The sequence below is a fragment of the Chenopodium quinoa genome, unplaced genomic scaffold (assembly GCF_001683475.1).
Source record: "Chenopodium quinoa cultivar QQ74 unplaced genomic scaffold, ASM168347v1, whole genome shotgun sequence".
Lineage (NCBI taxonomy): Eukaryota > Viridiplantae > Streptophyta > Magnoliopsida > Caryophyllales > Amaranthaceae > Chenopodium > Chenopodium quinoa.
The window spans coordinates 2,682,003-2,703,948 of record NW_018745080.1 but is presented as its reverse complement, the minus strand read 5'-3'; the positions used below and the strand labels follow the sequence as shown (position 1 = coordinate 2,703,948).

The 21,946-nt window shown below is 36.5% G+C and overlaps 3 protein-coding genes across 3 annotated transcripts; 2 read left to right on the top strand and 1 right to left on the bottom strand.

The window, feature by feature from the left end:
* Positions 1 to 709: 709 nt before the first annotated feature.
* LOC110709793 lies at positions 710 to 8,556 on the top strand. The gene is made up of 6 exons (XM_021888042.1): positions 710 to 1,099; positions 1,196 to 1,388; positions 2,392 to 2,478; positions 5,263 to 5,559; positions 6,030 to 6,177; positions 7,256 to 8,556. The coding sequence occupies exons 1-6, from the start codon at positions 1,026 to 1,028 to the stop codon at positions 8,227 to 8,229; spliced, it is 1,773 nt and encodes a 590-aa protein (XP_021743734.1). The 5' UTR covers positions 710 to 1,025; the 3' UTR covers positions 8,230 to 8,556.
* Positions 8,557 to 8,643: 87 nt separating this feature from the next.
* On the bottom strand, positions 8,644 to 13,090 carry LOC110709594 (protein NETWORKED 2A-like). The gene is made up of 2 exons (XM_021887809.1): positions 12,438 to 13,090; positions 8,644 to 11,369 (listed from the first exon to the last, which is right to left on the bottom strand). The coding sequence occupies exons 1-2, from the start codon at positions 12,529 to 12,531 to the stop codon at positions 8,644 to 8,646; spliced, it is 2,820 nt and encodes a 939-aa protein (XP_021743501.1). The 5' UTR covers positions 12,532 to 13,090.
* Positions 13,091 to 15,316: 2,226 nt separating this feature from the next.
* LOC110709593 (putative disease resistance protein RGA4) lies at positions 15,317 to 20,419 on the top strand. The gene is made up of 3 exons (XM_021887808.1): positions 15,317 to 15,713; positions 15,773 to 15,982; positions 16,446 to 20,419. The coding sequence occupies exons 1-3, from the start codon at positions 15,317 to 15,319 to the stop codon at positions 19,406 to 19,408; spliced, it is 3,570 nt and encodes a 1,189-aa protein (XP_021743500.1). The 3' UTR covers positions 19,409 to 20,419.
* The last annotated feature ends 1,527 nt before the right edge of the window (positions 20,420 to 21,946 follow it).

Here is a 21,946-nt window from a genome sequence, read left to right as displayed (position 1 = left end):
GGATGCTCTATTGCTTATGAACAACTCACTAGAATTCTTAATAGGATTTTCTTATTTTTTATTTTCATAAGCGAGTTTAAATTACTAGATTAGTTCTCGTGTCATGAACGATAATTTTGAATAACCATTATTAAACTACCGTTATGATTAGTTGTTTATAAACAAAATAAAATCTAATAATATAGTTGACAAATTTTGATCAAAATTAAAGATTATGTAAAATATGTTAGGTATAAAATGATTAGAAAATTACACAATATGGTCAGCGACAAACAAAAGTTGCTACTTAGGCCTTGTTTAGTTCAACTTATTTTAACTTATTTCAGAAAAAATAAGTTCAGATTAGATCAGATCAGAAAAAATAAGTTCAGATCAGAACATCGTTTTATGTGCGGTTTTTTATCGCTAAATATTCTTAATTTCATAATTGAAAAAATTGTGAAAATTACATATTAATAAACTACACATTATTACGAATTTAACAAGATCCCACTTGATATATTTTTTCCTTATAGATTATCGTACACTTAAGGTCAAAGTTTGGTCAAATTAGACAATCAGATCAGACCAGATCAAACCAGACCAGATCAGATCAGACCAAATCAGATCAGTAAAAATAAGGTGAACCAAACAAGGCTTTAGTCTATGTTTATATTAAAGCTCATTTATTAATCGAGTTTCAGCTCAATTACGTTCATTTACTCGACATTAAGAAAACACACATAAAACAAGCTTAACTAACGCAGCTTGTTTATTCCCCCCATTCACTCAAATCGCTCTTCAATGCTCTGTCATTGTCACTCAGACACTTTCTCTCTCCTCTCTCCTCCCACCTCCTGACCTCCCCCTTTCTCCTTCCATTGCTGAAAATTCACAACAATTCATTCAAAATTCCATCGCCATTACTGTACCTTAAACCCTAGCTTAGGGTTTTAGCTTCAATTTGGGGAAAATTTAAAATTAATTTCATCATCTTCACCAAATCATGTTGTAGTAAGCTTCGAATTTTTTATTAATCGGAAGCCATGGTTGATGCTACAGAGATTAAGCTCAAGAAAGTTGCCGTTACTGAAGAAGATGTCTGCACTCTCTTACAGAGGTATATTTTCTCTTTCTCTCTCCTCTAATTCTTCATAGTTGTATGATTTTTGTTAAATTTGATGAAATTCTGCTGTTGATTTTGGTGAAAAATTAGGTATTCAGCGACGACAGTTTTGTCGCTACTTAGAGAGGTTGCGCAATTTCCAGAGGTGAAAATTGATTGGCAGGCGTTAGTGGAGAAGACGAAAACTGGAATCAAAACTGCTAGGGAGTATCAGATGTTATGGCGTCATTTGGCTTATCGCAAACCCTTGATTGAGAATGTTGATCCTGAGGATCCACCTTCGGTTAGTTTTTGATTTGTTTCATGATTTTGACATTATATTCTTTTTGGCGTTTTTCTTTTTGTGAATTTGCACTTTGTATTGCATTGAGATCATGAGATGAATTCATTGAATCGACTAAAATCATGATTGCGTTATTTGCCGAATTTTGAGCAATTGTAATTAGGACATGAAACTGACTTGGACTTGTTTTGAATCTTGATGGATAGAAACTTTTGTGACAGTTTTTTCCGGGTTTCTAAAATTGGAAACTCAGAAGTTGAAAATGATACTTTCTAGGAAAAAGGACTCATCAATTGTTTCAGTAATTCATTTGTTTTGCTTTGCCATGTTTCTTACTTGCAAGGAAATTGGGTTTTTGCTTGATTTCTGTAAACTTCCTCGTGCGAAATTTGAGCCTGAGTTGAAGTGAAAAGGAAATAACTTGGATTGATTTGGTTTATTTTTTCGCCAATCTCTAGAAGGTTTTGTTTGTATTTGTGGAATGTGTTTAGACTATTTGAATTTTTTTGTTTTTCTTGCTGACACAATTAATTATAGATGTTGTAGCATTGTTTAACTTGGATATACTATTGGCTAAGTTATTAAGACATGTAGTGGAAAGACAGGAATTAAGTATCAACCATTTGCGAAAGGAGGGTTAGGGACAAAAACATACATTCTCTACCTCCAAGGGGTGTTAGGCCTCTTAGAGGGTAGCTTGGAATACTATTTACAACACCCTCAAAGTGAATTACCCTTAATCGTTTACTAAATGGAAAAATAGATTGGTGAATTCTTTGTATCAGCCACTCCTCCAATATATGTCAAACATAATAAGAATAAATTAAGGAATAAGAAAGTGTAATGTCTGGGTGCCTAATTTGTATGGGCAGCAAGTGTTAATAATAAATGACGTAACATTGCATGACATGCCTTACGTAGCATCATAAGCGTTCTATTTTTTCATGTTTTCCCGGTTTCAGATGAACGTTTTATAGCTTAATGTAGATGCCAATGCATACAGGATGATGATAGTGACCTGGAATATGAATTGGAAGCACGTCCCCCAGTTAGCAATGAAGTTGCTACAGAGGCTTTAAACTGTGTAAAGGTTAGATTCAACATAAATTATATTTGAAGAGAATAATGTCAGATTTGATTTTGTTTTAGTCTTTTTTAGCTATTTATATGCTGGTAATGGGTTCTTTTCTTAAGTCTTAGCCTGAGTGGGAAATTGGCTAGCCATATTAACCGTCTGTTTCTAGATGTCTGCTTAGCTGTCTGAATTTAGATCTCCTCTCTAGTTTATTAAAACAGATGATGCAAACTTTATTCTATTTAATTAAGTTTGGAGATTGGCTAATGGTCATGTGTTAATGAATGATTCGAATATAATTTGGAGATTGGCTCATGCTCTTAGCGATACATAGTTGTTTGAAGATAGAATATAAATTCTTGAAGCCAAGCAAGCTTTGCTCTTATCAACCAGGGCTTGGCTCACTTGGTAAGGTTCTTACCCCATACCCTTGAGGTTTGGGGTTCAAATCTTGCAGTGGTTGTGGCCTTGTGGGTAGGGATTCCCTTACCCTCCCTTAGTCCCTTCTACTCTCAAGTGCCCAACCAACAAATACTGGACTAAAATAAAAACTGTGAGAAGGTTAGGTGAGCAAGCTTTGCACTTGCCTAGTAAAGATCCATTCATTCTTTACTCCGCATACACCACTAAAGTTCCACATGAATTGGCTTCCACCATTTAGGAGTTCTAGCTTTTGAAATCTTAATCTTCCATCTCTAAGCTACAATACCACCTTTAGCCTTACAGGATTTTAAAACCAAACATCCTGTACAATAATATTCTATATTGCTTCCCTCTTACTGCTTTATAGAATAGAGCCATGGTCATTGGAGCCCCAATAATGGCTTTTGTGTTGATATTTTTTGCTATTGTATCCAAAATATTCAATTTTGTTTAACATATTCCAAAGATTTCCCTATTACAATTGGATTGCATCAGGGGTCTACATTGAACCCTTTTCTTTTTGCAACGGTTCTAGATGAAGTAACTAGACCAATTCAAGATGAGGTTCCATGGTGTATGTTGTTTGCAGATGATGTCGTTTTGGTGGATGAAACTAAAGATGGGGTTAATGCCAAGTTGGAGCAATGGAGGCAAAGGTTGGAATCTAGTGGGTTTAAGCTAAGTGGGAGTAAGACTGAATATTTGGTATGTCGCTTTGGTACTTACAAGGGAACAAGTGATGAAGTGGTGAGTTTGGATGGAAAGGAATTGACCATGAGTGAATGTTTTAAGTATCTTGGGTCGATCATCTAGAAAAATGGTGACATTGATCAAGATGTGGCCCACAGGATTAAGTCGAGGTGGCTTATATGGAGAGCGGCCACAGGAGTGTTATGTGACCGAAGCATCCCCTTATAGATGAAGGAAAAGTTCTACAAGATTGCCATAAGACTAGTGTTGCTCTTGGTACAGAATGTTAGGCTTCTAAGAAGGAGCACATTAAAAAGATAGAGGTTACAGAAATGCGCATGTTAAGGTGGATGTGCGGGAACACTATATAAGATAGAATCAGAAATGAGGTTATTCACAAGAAAGTATGTGTGGCAGACATTGCAGACAAACTAAGAGAAAATCGCCTGTGTTGGATTGGGCATGTAAGACGGAGATCCGAGGGTGCGCCGGTTCGAAGAGTGGAAGAGTGGGACCATGGAGGGGTTAAACGAGGGAGAGGGAGACCGAAAATGACTTGGTTGGAAGGAGTTAGGAAGGATATGAAGTATATGGATTTGCATGAGGATGAAGCATTGGATCGTAAAGGATGGAGGAGGAAGATTTTTTTGGATGACTACACGGAATAATCAAATTTGGTTCATGTAGCCGACACCACTTATGGGATTAAGGCCTTGATTGATTGATTGATATTCCAAAAAGTTGAATATATTGGCAATCTTAACCTAGCCATTCCTGGCTGAAACTGAATTATCTAATTTTTCAAAAGCAAAGGCCCTCCTGCATCAGCATTCAATGTTTCTTGGATCTAAATCTAATACAAACGAATGTAATTTGATCACTTGAATCTGCATCATGAAGTTACAGAGCGGAAACAACATGAGTAAGATTCAAAGAAAAGGCCAAACTATGTAACATGGTCGCAGGGATTCAATCTCCATGTTCATGGCATGCTTTATGATAACAACTTATTAACTGTATTATATATGGAGTAGGCACGCTCAACCTCGCCCTTCCTATTCAAAGTTTGCTCTTCATGTTCCAATTCGTTGGGCAATCTTTAGAATTCATTCATCATCAAACTTGTTGTCTCCTTGTTATTATGGGATCCATCAAAGGCAGAGTATAGGACTTGCATTCTATACTTAAAATCTAAACAACACATTCTGGACTCGGGAATATGAACAACACAGTAATCCTCATTCCTCAAGCCGTAACTGCTTAACTGAACTGGATCTTGTCAAGCAACCTGATCTTTTAAAATAGTGTATTGCACCTGAAAGAGATTGCTCAAATATGGGGCTAATCAGAAAGCTGACTCACTTTGCACCGTGGCTGTAGCGACTTGTCACCAAGAGCCAGAGGATAGTTGATTGTTCTGTGGCAGGAGCACAAGAAGTGAAAGGCTTGGTGCTTAACCAATTTCTTTTTAATCAGCTCTGACCAGGAGAAAATTATTGGTGGATTGATGGACTATTATAGTATGATGTTTTAGGTTTCATTGACTAGTCATGGATTTGTTCTGGGTCACTAATGGCGACATCAATTTCTGCTGCAATATATGTGATGCTGCTTCTATATCTAAGTCTGATGCATAGATTATTACCATATTGCTTGTCTTATATGCTGATTAGTTTGCCTGCTTAGGTGCTTGCTTCTGGATCGGCTAACCAGTCTAGTATCCCCAACAGCTCAAGTGTGGAGGGTAGGGCACTTAATATTAATTCATCACATGTTTCTTCAGAATTTCCCCAAGCTTCAGGAAACTTTGGCGAAGGGCTGGATGCAAATGGATTACCAATCAATCGGAAGCGAAGAAAACCATGGTCGGAGGAGGAAGATCTAGAACTGATTACTGCCGTTCAAAAATTTGGTGAGGGAAGTTGGGCGACTATCTTAAAAGGAGAATTCAAGGGGAATAGAAACGCTACTCAGCTAGCTCAGGTTTTATTAACGTTACCCTGTTTTTACTTTATTTATTTATGTATTTTACAATGCTTTGTTTCATGCTTTGCCAGTAGTAATGATGATTTTTAATTTTGTGACAAGAAAATTTTGTGTTTGTTCTAAAATGTTTTAGCCCTTATCTTGGGAAGATTTCTATCTCAAAGGAATATCAATCATCAAGTGTGGTTTTGCACATAGGCAGACTTATAGGTATGGAACAAAAATGTTAGGATGAGGCAAAGCACAGAGTATTTGAAACTTGACATTCATGGTGGGATGGTGAACTTATACCTTGGCTGATTTTTTTATTTTTTTTTTGTTTTTCATTGCTAAGTTTGCTAGATTTGTTTACATTAGTTTGAATATTTCAAACAAGCTTTTAAATTGTTGTCTTGCACCTCTTCCCTAGGAAGAAATGCAATTGTCTTTTTGAAATGCTGTATATCAGAGTTGCCTTGCATGTGCAGAGGTGGAATATTATTAGGAAGAAACAGGGCATCTTAAATATTGGAGGGACCAAAATAGCTAGCCCACAACCTACGGAGGCTCAGCTGGCTACCCGTCGTGCTCTTGATATGGCTTTCAAGGACAAGCTATCAACTGGTTGTAGCACTGGTATGATCATTATTTTTTTGTGCATTTTATTTTCCACAAGTATATGGAACTTCCAGTTTTGTGCTGTTATATTATCTACTACTGTTTTTTATGAGAACTTCTTATGTAGCTATTTCACTATCACTAATTCCCTACTTTGTGTTCATTCATATTAATACCATAATCATGTAAGACTTTGAACAATCTGACAATGTTTTTGAAGTCCCTTATAGACTTATGGAGCATTCAGTTATCATGTTAATTTAGGAAGTGGGTTTTCCCTTTTCCTTCGCATTTTTGTTATTGTTTGAGTCTCATTTCCTTTATCAACAACTTTTGAAGCCTTTTCAAAGTGTTTCATATGCTTTTCATCATGGGGTACATAAAGTACTGAAGCAATTCATCAAATTTAGTGGGATTTGATTGAAAGCGCAGGCTCCCCATTCATTCTAACTTTGGAAATCATGCTTGATCTATTTTTTCGTCATTTTCTGTCCAAGGGCCTTATTGATAATAGGTTAGGTTAACTTGTCTTAATAATCTTGGTTTTGGCTGTGTTTTTCTAATGAATACTTTATTCTTTCCCCTAGGTCCAACTAGCGAAACACAGTGGGATCTATATCGAATATCTTTGTGTGTGTTAATATAATTCTCCCTAGATTTTTAATAAGTTAATAATTTTTTTATCTGTTTTTTTTAGGCATAAGGTCTTATGTTTCATGGAGGCCTCATCGATCAATATATAATTTGTGCTGAAAAATGAAACAATTAATGCTTGCAGAGTTGCAGGACATCCTTTAAGCTTCAAACAAGATGATTTTAAAAGCCTTAAAGATACTCTTCCTTTGTGTACCCCCCCACCCTTTCTCCCTCCCCCATCCTCTCCCTCTATTATTATTATTATTTTTTTTTTTCAGGCTCTCCCTCTTATGATTTTAAAAGACTTAAAGATACTCTTTCTTTGTGCATTCCCCCCCCCCTTCCCCCCCCCCCCCCCCCCCCCCGCCCTCTCCTTCTCTTCCTGTCATAGCCTTCCTTTTGTTTATTTTATTATATTTTCTGACTGGTGATAGCTTGCTCTCTTTTTATCATTTTGTAGTTGGCAATGCACCTGCTGGAACTACTTCACCTAAAATAAGTGTCTCAAAAACGGACTTGCCAATTACCGGAGCTTCTGTTCCATCATCCCAGCCGCAGTCCTCGCCAGTCACCGACTTAACATCATCTGTGCCGAAGGCTCGGCCTCAGAAAAAGGTAGGTCAACCAAGTGTCGGTACTGATTCCATTCAAGCTACTGCAGTAGCTGCAGGGGCCCGAATTGTCAGTCCCTCAGCTGCTGCATCTATGTTCAAGGCTGTACAGTCAAAAAAAGCATTGCATATAAGAGGAGGTGATTCTTTAATCAAGACTTCTGCTGTGGGGTGTTCAAGCCCTCTGCCTCCCAATGTACATTTTATACGCACTGGGTTATCTTCGACACCAACTTTCACGGCTTCTGCAGGAACTGCATCCTGTGTTGCAGGGCAACAAGCCAAGAGTAATGGTGCAATAAAGCCCCCTGTTCCTCCAGCTGCAGTATCTCAGCTTCCGAAAGCAAGAACCCCATCTGCTGTAGGAATGGAGCTAACTACTGCTGCCCAGCAGATGGAAAATAGAACTTCAACTGCAGTAAATGTTCAAGGCTCAGATACTAAATTGACCAGAGTCCAAGAAGATAATGCTTCCCCTCCCCAATGTTTGCCAGACTCATCACTTGATAAGTGCCGGGCAACATCTACTGGTGCAGATGTGGGTCTTAGTAAATGTATGGTCAGTATTGGCAGTTCTCAATCTGCAAATGTAGCCAGGAATGAAGTTAAAGATGATGCTTGCAAGAAGATCTTTGAAAGTTCAGCCCTAAAAAGTGATAATGAGAAGCTCTCTGCCGTTCAGAATCTTCAAAGTGGTATCTCAGGTGTGAAAGGAACACCTGAAGTTCCACCAAGCAGGATCGTTGATGAGGGTGCTGAAAAGATGGAGGTTTCAAAGGAAGTATCGGTTAGTGTCAAAATATCTAACCAAACGAACTTATAGTATTGTGGTTAGGTCTATATATGTAAATGTCTGCCATTTTTCTCTGCTTATTGTTGTGTCTGTGTTTATAAATAGTGGTTCAAGTTCTGTTTGGCAACTGTTCAATACTTTTATTTGAAACATTACATTGAAAGTACATTTTTGTATGATCATATAGTCACTACTTTCCTCTAATCCTCTGGTTGTAAAGAAATCAACTCCCCCCCCCCTCCCCCTGCGGCTTTATTGTATTTTTAAAGCATGAAATCATAATTTCTTGCTATATGAAGGTTTGGGGGAGTATCTAAAGCTTGAATTACAGTACAAGAGATGATTTTTAAAGATTAATAAAATTCCTTTGTCGATATTTGTAAATGTTGAAGAAATTACACAGTATTCTATTGTAAATTATCTAGCAATGGACTATGTTGAACGTTAAGATAATGATCGGTTTGTGACACAAGCAAACATTGATTGTGTTGGTGGTTTCTTATACTTTTTAAGCTTCATTCCGAACAGAAATGTGTGCAGTGGGATTCTTGGCTTGATCGGTGGATTTGTTACACAACCCTTTGAATCAGAGAGACGAAACTCTTTGTCTAACTTCACCAGTGCTTTTCCAATCTCAAACTTGAGTGCTTTGACACGGTTAACACCGGCTTGTAGTTCTTCAGCAACCTTGCTGTTTTCATGCTTCATATTAAGAATCTCTCCTTGGAACTTGGCTGATTGATAATCACTTAAGCCGTTCTCTTCTTTGGAATTGGTTTTCCATAGTTTTGTGATCTCATTTTGAATGCTGTTCAATGAGGAGAATCTACTTCGTAGTTCCTCCTGAAATACTCCACTATGTTCTAACCATAAAGTAAGTTCGGTCTGTATCTCTCTCAAATGTTTGTATAGAGGTCTAGCATCTGATTTTGCTTGATGTTGGGCCCTATCACATACTCCGTTTTCCTGAGTTTGCTTTAACTTTGCTAACTCTGCTTGCAGGTCTGTGATCGAGGTCTGGAACTTTTGAATCTGGTGAAACGCGGTGCTGAACCTTAACCAAAAATCAAGGTTTGCCTCTAGTAAATTATCAAGCTCTGAACGAAGCCTGCCTTCAGTTCTTGAAACTGACCTTGTCTTAGTAACAAGGTTTATGTTCTCTCTTTTTACTAATTCTTTACTAGGTGAAGCTATGTTCTCATATTCATTTTCGTTATCTTCAACTGTTTCATTGATAACAACACCTTCTCCATACAAATGATAGAAAAGTGGCTTCCTCTCTGGTTCAGTGCTATGGGAGGAAGGTCCCAAATCATGAAACTCCTTGTTTTCACTCTGATCTTCCTGTTTCATCCCACTATGTTCTTCCAGCCATAAATCCGTATTTCCATCTCCGTTTCCTTGAAGAGCGCTAAGCTTATTTCGTAGCATTTGAATTTCCTCATCCTTAGCTGCAACTGTATTTCTTAATTCCCTCACATGACTTGCCATTTCAAAAATATTGTCTCTGTGCTTTTTCTCCATTTCACTAAGCTTAATCTTTATGTCTTTGTAGTCCCTGAGGATTATGCTGTATTCTTCTACCAAAATCCTCTCTCTTTCCTCAATATTGTTCATGTAGAGTTGCCTCCAATTAAGTCCATCTTCTTCGCCTATTTGTATTTCAGTTTCAACGGTACTTTCCGCGGTCCTTGATATGTCTTGCTTCTCTTCCTCTTCTTCTACCTCATTCATCTCTTTTTGTGGCTCAGTATCACTACTATAGCTCTCCTTCTCAGAATTGTTTTCTCTGATCTCCTCCTTTTGTTCTTCTTCTGCTTCTTGTTCAGATTTTCCTTCATTGGAGTACTCAACCCCTTCATATGGCTTTACATCGTTCAATTTCTCCTGAAGATGATCAAGTTTGAAACTAGCTCCTGTAATTTCTGCATCAATGCTGCTATTTTTATCTGCAACTACTTTGTTATAGCTTTTAACTTTGACAAGCTCTTCTTCCAATTCTCTCAACCTATTTCTCATTACAGAATCTTCTTGCAGTTGATGTTTTTGCTCTTCTAAGCTCTTAATATGCCCCAAAAGTCTATCTATCTCTTGTCTTAATCTCTTCACCAGGGCGTTTTGTGAACAAACTGTAGCCTCCAAACTGACTACTTTGTCTACTAGATTATCAATCTTCTCAGCCATCTCTGGCTCAGTGAAAGCTGTGCTAGAATTCAGCTTCAATTGCGCCCTTATATTCTCCCGTAGTGCATCCACATTTTCTATTCCATCCTCTATTTCAATACTAACAATTGTTTCATTGAAGCTTGATCCCATCATCGAACCTTCTTTGGAGCTCTCTTCATTCTGTCCACAGTGTTTTTTTAGAGCTTCAATCCTGTCATGGGCTTCTTTGATTCTGTTGTACTCATCCTTCACCTCATATATTGACTTTTCTTGTTCCTCTTGCAACTTGGCTAAGGCCTTGGCGCATGACCTTAGCGCAGATCCTTCCATCAGATTACGTGCCTCATAGTCTTCAATGACCGCGCCAAACCCAAACTCATCCTGCAAATTGCCAATTTTGGTTTGTGAATCAGTGATCTTACTCTCAAGCTCTAAGAACTTTGCCAGTGCATTCTCGTACGAGCTCTTCATAAATTCCTTCTCTGTTTGCATGATCAAAATCTCTTTTTCATATGTGTCGATTTCTTTGAATGCTTCTTCCTTGCTTAGCCCTGAATTGGCAGTCAATACAGTGCCTGAAGTAGTGAGATTTTTTCTGAGCTGCTCTCTCCTTGAGGCCAACATAGCTTGTGCTTTGGCATTAGCCGTCCTAGGAGTGGGAAGTTTTGGAGGTTTTGGCAAATTTTTAGGGGATGAGTTTCTCATCGATAAGCTATCAGGGGAAGGAGAAGTAGAAGTAGAGCCTGCTAAATTGTCTTCATCGTCGCTCTCCATAGATAATTGGACTTGTTCCGGGAAAGCAGTGGCAATGGTTCTGTTAGCAGATTGTAGATCCTTTGATAAATGATCAAACCTCTCTGCTAAAGCTCTATATGCTCTATATGACTCTTCTACAGAACTTACGAGCTCTGGCCTCTTTTTGTAGTACATTTCGGCCCTTTTGGCAAATGAGTCTCCCTCTTGCTCTATGATCTTCAACATGAACTGTACTTTCTCCTCCATATCTGAAACAACAAAGTTGTCACTTGTCAGTACATTTTCCTCCCTATTCTATATTTGTAAATTTTAAATGTGCATTTCCATGTGTACAAGTAAAAACTAAATTAATGTTCATAACCAAAAAGAAAAAATAAAGAACTGGACTGGAGGAATGCATAAATGAATAACCTAGGTGGCTAGGTTGTATTGAATTATGGAATAGGTTGAATTGATACCTAGGTTGTATCAAATTATGGAATAGGATGAAATGGGTGCACAATGAAAGACTTGATAACATATATTCCGTGCGATGAAAAATAAAATTCCAAAAAATCTAGTATTAGTTTTACCATTTACTACCCCATAAACAATAATATCTTATTAATTTTACTATTATTACTACCCCATAAACAATAATATCTTATAATTTTACCTTTTAATCCGCTTTAATTCTGAATCAATTCAAAATAACTTAATGATAAGCAAAAGAAAGAATATTAAGTTAGTTCCACCGTCCCCTAATGATAGTCTCTTTTGACCAAATTGTAGTTCTAAACTATTCACCCCATTTGCTTTTTTCAAAAACTATTAATATCAATTTTTTTTACCTCTAATTTGCAACAATATTTTTGTAAATTTAGCTTTCTCATGTAATTTTTTTTTCATGTACTTTTATTACTTTATCTCTATACTTTTTTGCAGACCCCATGTAAATTTACATTTTCAATATACTTTTACTATTTATTTATGTTTATTAATTCCCGTGAAAATTGTCCATAAGAGGCGATCATTAAGGGACGGAGGGAGTATAAAATAAACAATTCTGGTTGATAATAAATTAAATTAATCAACTTTATTGATGATTAACCGTAAACAATTTCAAACTATGTCACAATAAAACTTTTGTGGTAAAACTTTATCAACAATAACATAAAATCCCACTAATATACAGAGAGCATTAATTACGACAAATCTATTGATGTCGTTTTCACATTATTATTCAATACAATTTTGACAAATTTATGATCAAATTTACACCGAAATCAAATATGGCCATTTGAAAGAGATAAAAAAATAAAGCAAAAGAAACTAGCCTTGTAGGTTCTGCTCTAGCCATTTTGACTGTTTGGTTCGAATATGGCTAGCCCACCACCACGAATATGCACTTGTTGCTGCCCTATGCAGCATCTTTTTCTTCCTTTGTTGCTTCTCTTTGTTTAAGCTTTTTTTATATCTCGATGTTTTTATGAATCAATGACAATTATGTACAAAGAATAATTTTGTCAATTTTCTATGTCAAAATACTTAAAAGAAGAAAATTTCAACGTATCAAAAGAAAATGCACAAAATTTTTGTGCATGTGGATTTTACCATAAACTTGGAAGGGAGGACATATCGCCTAATTTTTAGGGACTGCCATAAGATTACAGTGAGCTTCTCTTGGGCAATTTGATTTTTTTTTTTTTTTTTTACAATTATTATCTTTGTAACTATTTAGATAAATTTGACGCTTTACTTGTAATAAAATATATATGATGTATTTTTATTGACAGCTTATCCTCTATAAAAGGATAACTCTATCTATATTCTAAATGATTTCGATATCCAATTTATCTACAAGTAAAACGTCTCATTTAAGAATGAGTACCAGTCCAAAAACAAATCGACTGTGACAAGGTTGAATAAAAAAATCGGTATTTTGAGTTTTTGATCAAAAGCATTTGTAACATTTATGACATTTTTAAAGCATAATTATTATCTTGAGTTTATTTTTAATTGCAATAAAAGGGTATTATTTGTAAGACATAAAAATTTGTTACAACTAAAAATAAATAGAGGTAGTATTTTATTATATTATGTCTTTCCTTTCATATTACTTACTTTTAAATAAATTATACAACCATCTATATTTAGTATTTAAAAACACAAACCATCATACCATATATATATATATATATATATATATATATATATATATATATATATATATATATATATATATATATAAACTTAATTTTTCACTAATGTCACATGTCACCTCACCTTTTCATTAATTAATCCCCTTTCTTATATTTAAAAAAAAAGCACTAGATTTAATTTAATACGGAGTACATGTATGAATGTTATTTGATTCACTTTCCCCCCAACTTATTATCTTCTACAATTACATTCAATTTTCACCATTTCATTGTACACTTATAAACATCCCGTGCATTACACCAGCCAGAAGACTAGTTTTCTATTAATTATGGATCATATTCTACCCCTCTCCGTCACCAATAAAATAGTAAAAATATTTTAACAAATTAACTTAACTGCTTAAATGTTTGTGACAGTCTATTGTCATACAGAATTTTTTTTTTTTTTTTTTTTTTAAAAAATAAAAAATAAAAAAAAATTACGAGTATCTTGAATTCTTGATGTGTCTACGGTAAATTTTTAAATTGGCAACATAGCACTTCATTGTCAAATTAACTTTCTCTTCAATCGTCACACGTCAAAAAAAATGTTTAATCTTCTTCCTTTTTCCAACTTTTTTTTGACGAGAGCCTTTCCAATTTAAACACCTGCAACTTAATTACAATTTTTTTTCTTAGTCTAATTTCATTTGGATTGTTCTTTTATTTTTTTGGGGTAAATTCCTAGAGGCTACATATCAAGACATCAAGTGCATCTTTTGTTTCTTCGAAGGTTATCAATTGTTTTAATTTTTAATTTTTTATTTTCAATTAGTAAGTAGTTGAATTCCAATTTGATTTTTAATGGTTGATTTTGTATTGCATGTTGTATTTTAATTGATCAGTAGTCTATACTCAACTGTATTTTTAAATCTGTATTTCACCTCAATTGTATATTTTTTATTTTTGATTTTTGTTTAAGGACAATGGGTCTGCAATGCAAATACACCAGAAACAGTTCTCTACAATCAAGATCATTTCTACCATTTTCATTTTTCTATGATGTGCTCATTTTTGGACAGGTTTAATATTTTAATTCTTTTACAAATTTGTGTTGTTTTTCGATCCTAATCTTGGGTCTATCATTCAGTTTTATTTTTGTAAATATTTGTTGATTTGGGGTACTTATACAGTTGTACATGTTAAGAACAAAGTTAAATATTATTTTTTAGTGTGACTCGTGTGAGGGATAACTCAAATGTTTTTCGTTCTGATTCCACGGAACGAACAAATTAGACACTAGGCATTATACAGTAGATTAGCGATAACAGATAGCATTTAGCTGTTGAGTAGCCAGTAAAATTAAGAGTAGCGTATATAACTGTCAACTAATAATGGATGCTGTCATAGTAGCTTGAGCATTGCTATCCAAATGCTACATACTCCGTATAACATTAATCATTAAGGAGTTTTGTTTATTCCAGTTGGAGTGGGAGGCATTTTGTCAAAAGTCATACACTAAAAGAGAAAAGCCGTAATTAACGGAGTAAGGTATCCAATTGTGTCAGTAATTAAATGAAATAAAGAACACTAATTATTGTTATACTAATCATTCCTCAATTTAATATGTTGCTCTTTTCTCTTTTTCCAACTTTACAACACAACAAAAGAAGATGTGCCATGTGGTGAAACTTAGTATTACTTTTTTTTTTTTTTAGAAACCTAGTGGAACTTAGTACTCATTACAAACTATTGAAATTTTTTATATATATTCGGATACAAAGTATATTAAAGGAGATATTTTTCATTAGATGATTAAATTAGAGATAATCATTGTAATGATTGAATTAAAAATACTGTTAGATGCAGATGTATATAAAAATTTCTCAACAACTACAATGTACTTTTTTCCCGAACACACAATAATATAATAAAAAAGTTACAGAATAAATGAATAATACAATGCTTCAAACTCATCATAACTAAAGCTGCACTACTAGCCTCTATCCCTCGCTTATTCCAATCTACAAACAACCCTTATACTCTCTCTATACAGCTGCTTGATCAATCAACCGATGGCGGATGCAATAGCAACAGGAGTAGCGGTAGAGGCTGCCAAAGTCGCGGCAAAGTTGGTGACTGCTCGGGTGTTGGATGAGATAAAACTTGCTTGTGGTTTCCAAGATCAACTTGTAAAGCTCCAAGACAAATTATCTGACATACAGGCATTACTGGAGGATTTGGGAAGTGCCAAGTATATAGAGAAGAGCAAATTTGTGAATCTTTGGCCCAAAAAATTCACTGATCTTGCCTACTCTGCTGATGAACTCATGGATGACTATGAATACGAGTTACTTCGTAGGAAAATCGAGCTGAAGAACAACCATCCATCGTTCAAGAAAAAGTGTAGCAACTATTTTAGTCTTGTTACTAACCCTGCTGTCTTCCGTGTTCGGATGAGTCATCGGGTTCGTGAGACCCTTTCCAAGTTTGATGAGTTGTACAAGGAGGCTAAGAAGAATGGTATACAGCTCGGGCAGGCGGGCAGCTAGCCAGAGAAGCAGTAGCATCGACTAATGTTGGCTACTATGTTGATAATGAATCATTGCATCAAAATCGGAAGTATGCTGTCGTGAGAGGTTCAGAGTTCATTGGGAGGAAGTCTGATGAGGAGAAGTTACTGCAAATCATTGGCAAGGATGTTGATCGTCTTTCCACTGTTGCCATTGTTGGAATTGGAGGTATATATTTTTTTCATTGTCATTTGTTCTTAAGCCTTTCATGAATCATGATAGTGTTTAAACCTTAAATTTTCTACCGACTTGATATTGTTAGCAAGATCAAATGGTCTGGATATCGACCTGAGATATTGTTATAGTTATTGGGTGCTAAAGTAACTAATAAAATCACTCGGAACTTATTCTTTAACAATTTCAAATGGATATTGTCCTGGTGTTCCCCAAGAAATAATCACCCCTTTTTAATCAAATTACACATACACTCTTTTTAGGTTCAACATTTCCTCTCAAATTATTAGAATTTGAATTGAGTGCTATGTTTAACCAAACTTTGACATCGATTCCTCTTTTGATAATAATAAGTCATGAGTCCCTTTACCTGTAGCATTCTCAACATCTGTACTTAATTAGTTATTATCAAATTGCTTCATTGGAGGGTCTTACAAATTATATCTTATGTAAACAGGAGTTGGCAAGACAACTATAGCTCGGAGGCTCTATGAACACGATGGCCATTTTGACAAGAAAATTTGGATTTGTGTGTCCGAGGATTTCAAAGTTGACAGACTTTTGAATGAGATGGTTGAACATCTTACATCATCCAAATGTGACTTGACAAACACAGGCGCACTAACAAATAATCTTGAACAGCAATTAAAAGGGAAGAAATTCTTTCTGGTGCTTGATGATGTTTGGGAAAACAATCAAGAATCATGGGATTCCTTCAGAAATGCATTGCTGAGCATTGGCGATCTACGCGGATGCGTAATTTTGATTACCACCCGTAGCATTGATGTTGCAGAGAAAGCACGTGCCTTCTACCAGCATAAATTGCCAGGTTTATCTGAAGACGAAGGATGGGCTCTGTTACAACAGAGAGTTTTTAGTGAGACACGTCCATATGATTCTTCTTTCAATAATGTTGGGAGAAGAATTGTTAACAAGTGTAAGGGTGTTCCTTTGGCCATAAAAGCAATAGGTGGCACATTGCAGTCAAAGAAGCACCCATATGAATGGGAATTGATAGAGAATAGTGAACTATGGAACTGCCAACCAGGAGATATAATCGATATCCTGCCATCATTAATGTTGAGCTACAACCATTTGAACCATGTTTATGTAAAGCAATGCTTTGCGTACTGCGCAATCTTTCCTAAGGATTATGAAATGGAGAAGCATCAATTAATTACCCTGTGGTTGGCACAAGGATTTCTACCTGGTGAATTTGCAACCAGCAGCTCCACTCTGACAATGGAAATGATTGGTGAGAATTATTTTAATATATTGCTGAATTATTCCTTCTTAGAAGAGGTGAAAAATTCTTATGGTCGAATAGTGTACAAGATGCATGATTTAGTGCATGATCTTGCAGCCTATGTTTCTAAGAAGTATTTGTTGGTATGGAAGGATAGAATCAAACTGGAAGATGATGTCTCCCATGTTCGACATTTGGTTTTCGATTTATCAAAGAACGAAACACCTTCTGAAACTTCTACTCGTAGGTTGTTGACGAGAAAACTAAGAACGATAAGTTTCCGGGATAATGTTTGGATCAACTCCACCTTAGGCGGTGCACGATACATACGAACATTAATCATATTTGACACTCGGCTATCAAAGGTTCCATATATTATTGGGCAGTTTGTTCATCTAAGATATCTTGACCTATCTCATAGTAACATTTGTAAACTACCAGAGTCAATCTGCAAATTTTATCAACTACAAACACTGAGAATCATGGGTTCTGGTCTGATGTACTTGCCCAGAGGATTGTATAGGCTTGAAAACTTACGACACATTGAGGCAAGTAGGTTCTTGTCGGCATCAGGAGGACTACGACAACTAACTAACCTTCAGACTTTACCTCCCCTTGAGTTGCGTGATGGTGAAGGATGGAGCATTGATGAATTAGGACCTTTAGATCAAGTTAAGGGTCAGGTGAATATCAAAGGTCTTGAACATGTGAAAAACAAAGAAGCAGCAAGACAAGCTGGGCTTGGGAGGAAGGACAAGATTGTGACACTTCATTTGGGGTGGAATCCATATAGAGAAGCCTCTCATCAAGTCATTAATGATGAGGATGTTTTGGAAAGCCTCGAACCTCACCCTAACTTACAATCATTATCTGTAGATGGATTCATGGGTGTGAGCTTTCCTTCGTGGATGATGGCAATGGTTGTAAAACACGGAGGTCATTCGACACCACTTACGAATCTGAAAGAGGTGACGCTAACAGATTGCAGGAAAAGCCAACAGCTTCCCACACTTGGGCAACTACCATTTCTGAGGATATTGCGGCTGGAAGGTTTCAACGATGTAGAATGTATAGGGGAGGCGTTTTATGATGTGAGTGGGACTGCAGGTGAAAAGGTATTATTTCAATCTCTAAGCGAGCTTCACATTCTTTCTTTTGAAAGGCTGATCACATGGATGCCACCCTCGCCGCCGATACAAGTGGAAATATTATTTCCTAAAATTGAAAAACTTAATATAGAAGATTGCCCAAAACTGAAAAGGATAACTTGTTTACAGTTTCAATCTCTTAAGTGTCTGACGCTTAGGAATGTTGATGGCACTCAACCGTTGGATATCATCAAATATAGCCCTGCTCTCCAATCGCTCCATGCGTGGAAAATGGAAAAAATGATGACCCTACCTCAAGAGCTGTCAAACTGTACAAAGTTGGAGGAATTGAAAGTATTTGATTGTGAGAAGTTGAAGTGTATACCAAGTGGGCTGACGTCTCTTAAGGATTTAACGATAAGTAATTGTCGATCCCTGGCTTGTATTCCAGATGGCCTCTTTTCTCTATGTAATTTAAATGTATCGGATTGTGAAGGGTTAGAAAGGATGCCAAAAAGTCTGGAGGAGTCCACACCTTTGGTGTCCATAATAATAAAGGACTGCCCATTGATAAAGGGTCCGATCCCAGATTTGGGCAGATTGCAAAAACTTGAAAATTTGAGATTGGTATATTCAGGGGAGTTGATGGCTTGTTGCCTGCAGTGGATCCCAAATCTTCATCGCCTCGAGAGATTACAAATTGGTGGGTATAGTAGAGAAGAATGGGACTTCAACCTTACATTTCCCCAATCCTTAAGAGGACTAACATTGAGTTATTTCGCAAAAGTCAAGTCTTTGTCTCAGCAACTCCTCCCTTCAACCCTTCAATCTCTGGTAATTGAGAGATTTGATGAGTTGGAACAACTTCCAGAGTGGATAGGCAACCTGTCATCTCTGAGGACATTGTGTTTAGATAATTGCAACAAGTTGAAATATCTACCTTCAAAACAGGTCATGTTATGCCTCACCGAGTTAGAATGGCTTTATATTTTTCGCTGCCCACTTTTGAAAAGAGGATGCGGCAAAGACGTTGGACCTGAATGGCATAAAATCTCACACATTCAAAAAATCATGATCAAGTGGTAAATGCTGCCTTGGCCAAAGCCTCAATTTCAAAAATATTGCCTTTTCAAGTCAATACTTTTAATTCTCGTACTGTACTATTGTTATTCATAATTTCTTTATCTCATCTACTTTTTTCTCACAATAAAATTTCCTAAACTTTTCTTACCAACTATACAATAAATGGACTTTTTCCCAAACTAAGTCTAATTGGCAAATTAATTCGCAAACTAGACTCGTGGCAAGAGTATTTCCCAAACCAAGCGTTTTATACCCAGAATTTTTTTTAAAAAAATAAAATTGAAGGTGTAAAACGCTGTCTGCGACTAGCCACACCATCAAAATATAAAGGAGTTATAGGATATTTATTAAACGGCTATTTCACCAAATGCCACTGAGCAATTACGAAATTCACCAAACGCCATCCGGCTTTTCAAAATTCACCAAATGCCACCAAGTTTTAACAAAATTCACCGAGTGTCATTAATGACTGACAGCCGTTAGTTGACCGTTAGTGGACCCCACCACTTGCCACTGTCACTTTCTGATTGGTTCGTTTTTAAAAAAAAAATTAAAAAAAAATTACAAAAACAAAAACTAAAAAATGAAAAAAAAAAGAAAGGAACTCATAGGTGCCGTTTTTGTTGTTGAAGATTTGAAGGAGCGGAGAAGAATACGACGGCGAAGAGTGACGATAGTGGTGGAGTCGTGGAGAGCAGGTGAAGCATGAGGGTGACAGTGGGTCATGAGAACCTCGAAGCGGCTCCGGTGAGGATGACGGTGACTGGGAAAGTCGCGGCTGCTCAAAAACGGCTCAAAATCGCAGCCCTCATAGAAGATGAAGAAGAATGAAGGAGGAGAGAGAAGCTAAGGTAGGTGAGAGAGGAGGAGATTTCGAGGAAGGAGAAAAAAAGAAGATATTTCGGTTTTTTTTAAGAGCATTCGCACCGGTTCGAACCGAACCGATGCGAAAAACTCATTTTTTCCCACCGATTTGGTTCAAACCGGTGCGAAAAGTATTTTCCCCAATCCCGCCCATTTCTTTTCCCACCGGTTTTCAAGAACCGGTGCGAAAAGTATGGTGCGGAATTCAATTTTTCTACTAGTGCAATGATTTTAAGGTGGCTCCCTTTAAATGTCATCCATTGATATCGAGCCCAATGATACAATTGATCGGGTTAAGGAGCGTGTTGAGGAGAAAGAAGGCATTCCTCCTGTTCAACAGAGGTTGATTTACGCTGGAAAACAGAGTCCGATTAGGTCGAATTCGATCAAAATAAGTATCGAAAAGAAGAGGGTTTTGAGCAATGAATTCGTTTGGGCTAAAATGTTAATATTTATTGGTTTTTTTTTTTTTACTTGGGATTTTTTTTCCTTGATATTTGGTTTATTTTAAATTTGGTTAAAATTAAAAACAGGTCTTTTCAGGTCCAAACCTGGACCGGACCTGATTTTTCAGGTCTGACCCGAAACCGGACGTGTTGAATCAGGTCTGGTCTCCGATCCTGAAAATTCACTATTTTAGGTCCCGGTCCCAACAGGTCCGGTCCGGTTTTGGATCGGTGTACAGCCCTACTTGCCAAGATCGGAAAACCATCCCTTCCTTAGGCTCCTCAACAATTACAACCATTTCGTTGCTACCAACCACAGTGTGAGTCGTATGAATTGTTTTCACGGGGGATAAATACCTAACATTCATGTCAACTGCACCTACACCAACACCCTCAACACAACTATGTCTTCTATACCCTCCATATCATTACCCTCCTCCATATCAACATTACTCCTAAACTTAACTCCACTGCCACAATCACGAACACCAACCTCACTGCCCCCTATAACGCCTTCAGTTTCCATTTCCATAATATCAGTCTTCAATTCTCCATCAAAAACAATTCACCCTTCAAATACTGAAAACCAACATAATTACGATACAAATTAATACAGAACACCAACATAATTATAATACAAATTAAACTAGTCATAGCTCTGTTAATCAACCAACCAACACGTTTTCACAGCACAAATTCAACCCAACACATAAATACAACCAACCAATTGAACAACCAACAAAGTAATACAACCAATTTTCAAAAATTTACACAAATCAACAGAGGGATTTGTTTCACAGCATACGAAGACAACACATTTTCAAAAAGTATAAATTGCATTTTAAACAAAATCATTCGGCCATTACCTCAAACCCAAACCCATTTTAACAGAGGCATTCAACCTCATAATCCCATTACTTTCAAAATTATTCTGATTTCGGTCGCAATTATGAATTCAATTTCACGAAATGTTGTCGCATTAAGAGAAGAACAAATCAAAACTCTAGAACAGAACAAAACTCACGACTGGAAGAAGCGACAAAGAAAGAGAACAGAAAACTACCTGCTAATTCGAAGATGTGCGTTTTTTTCAACTGGGTCTGGAAGTTGTTCAACTCAAAGATGTGTGAATATTTTCCCGCCAAACCTCAACAAGGTAACGCCATCCCTCAAACAGATTAACACAAGGATGTCTCCACTCAGCACCACTCAGCAAATTGACACATAGGCG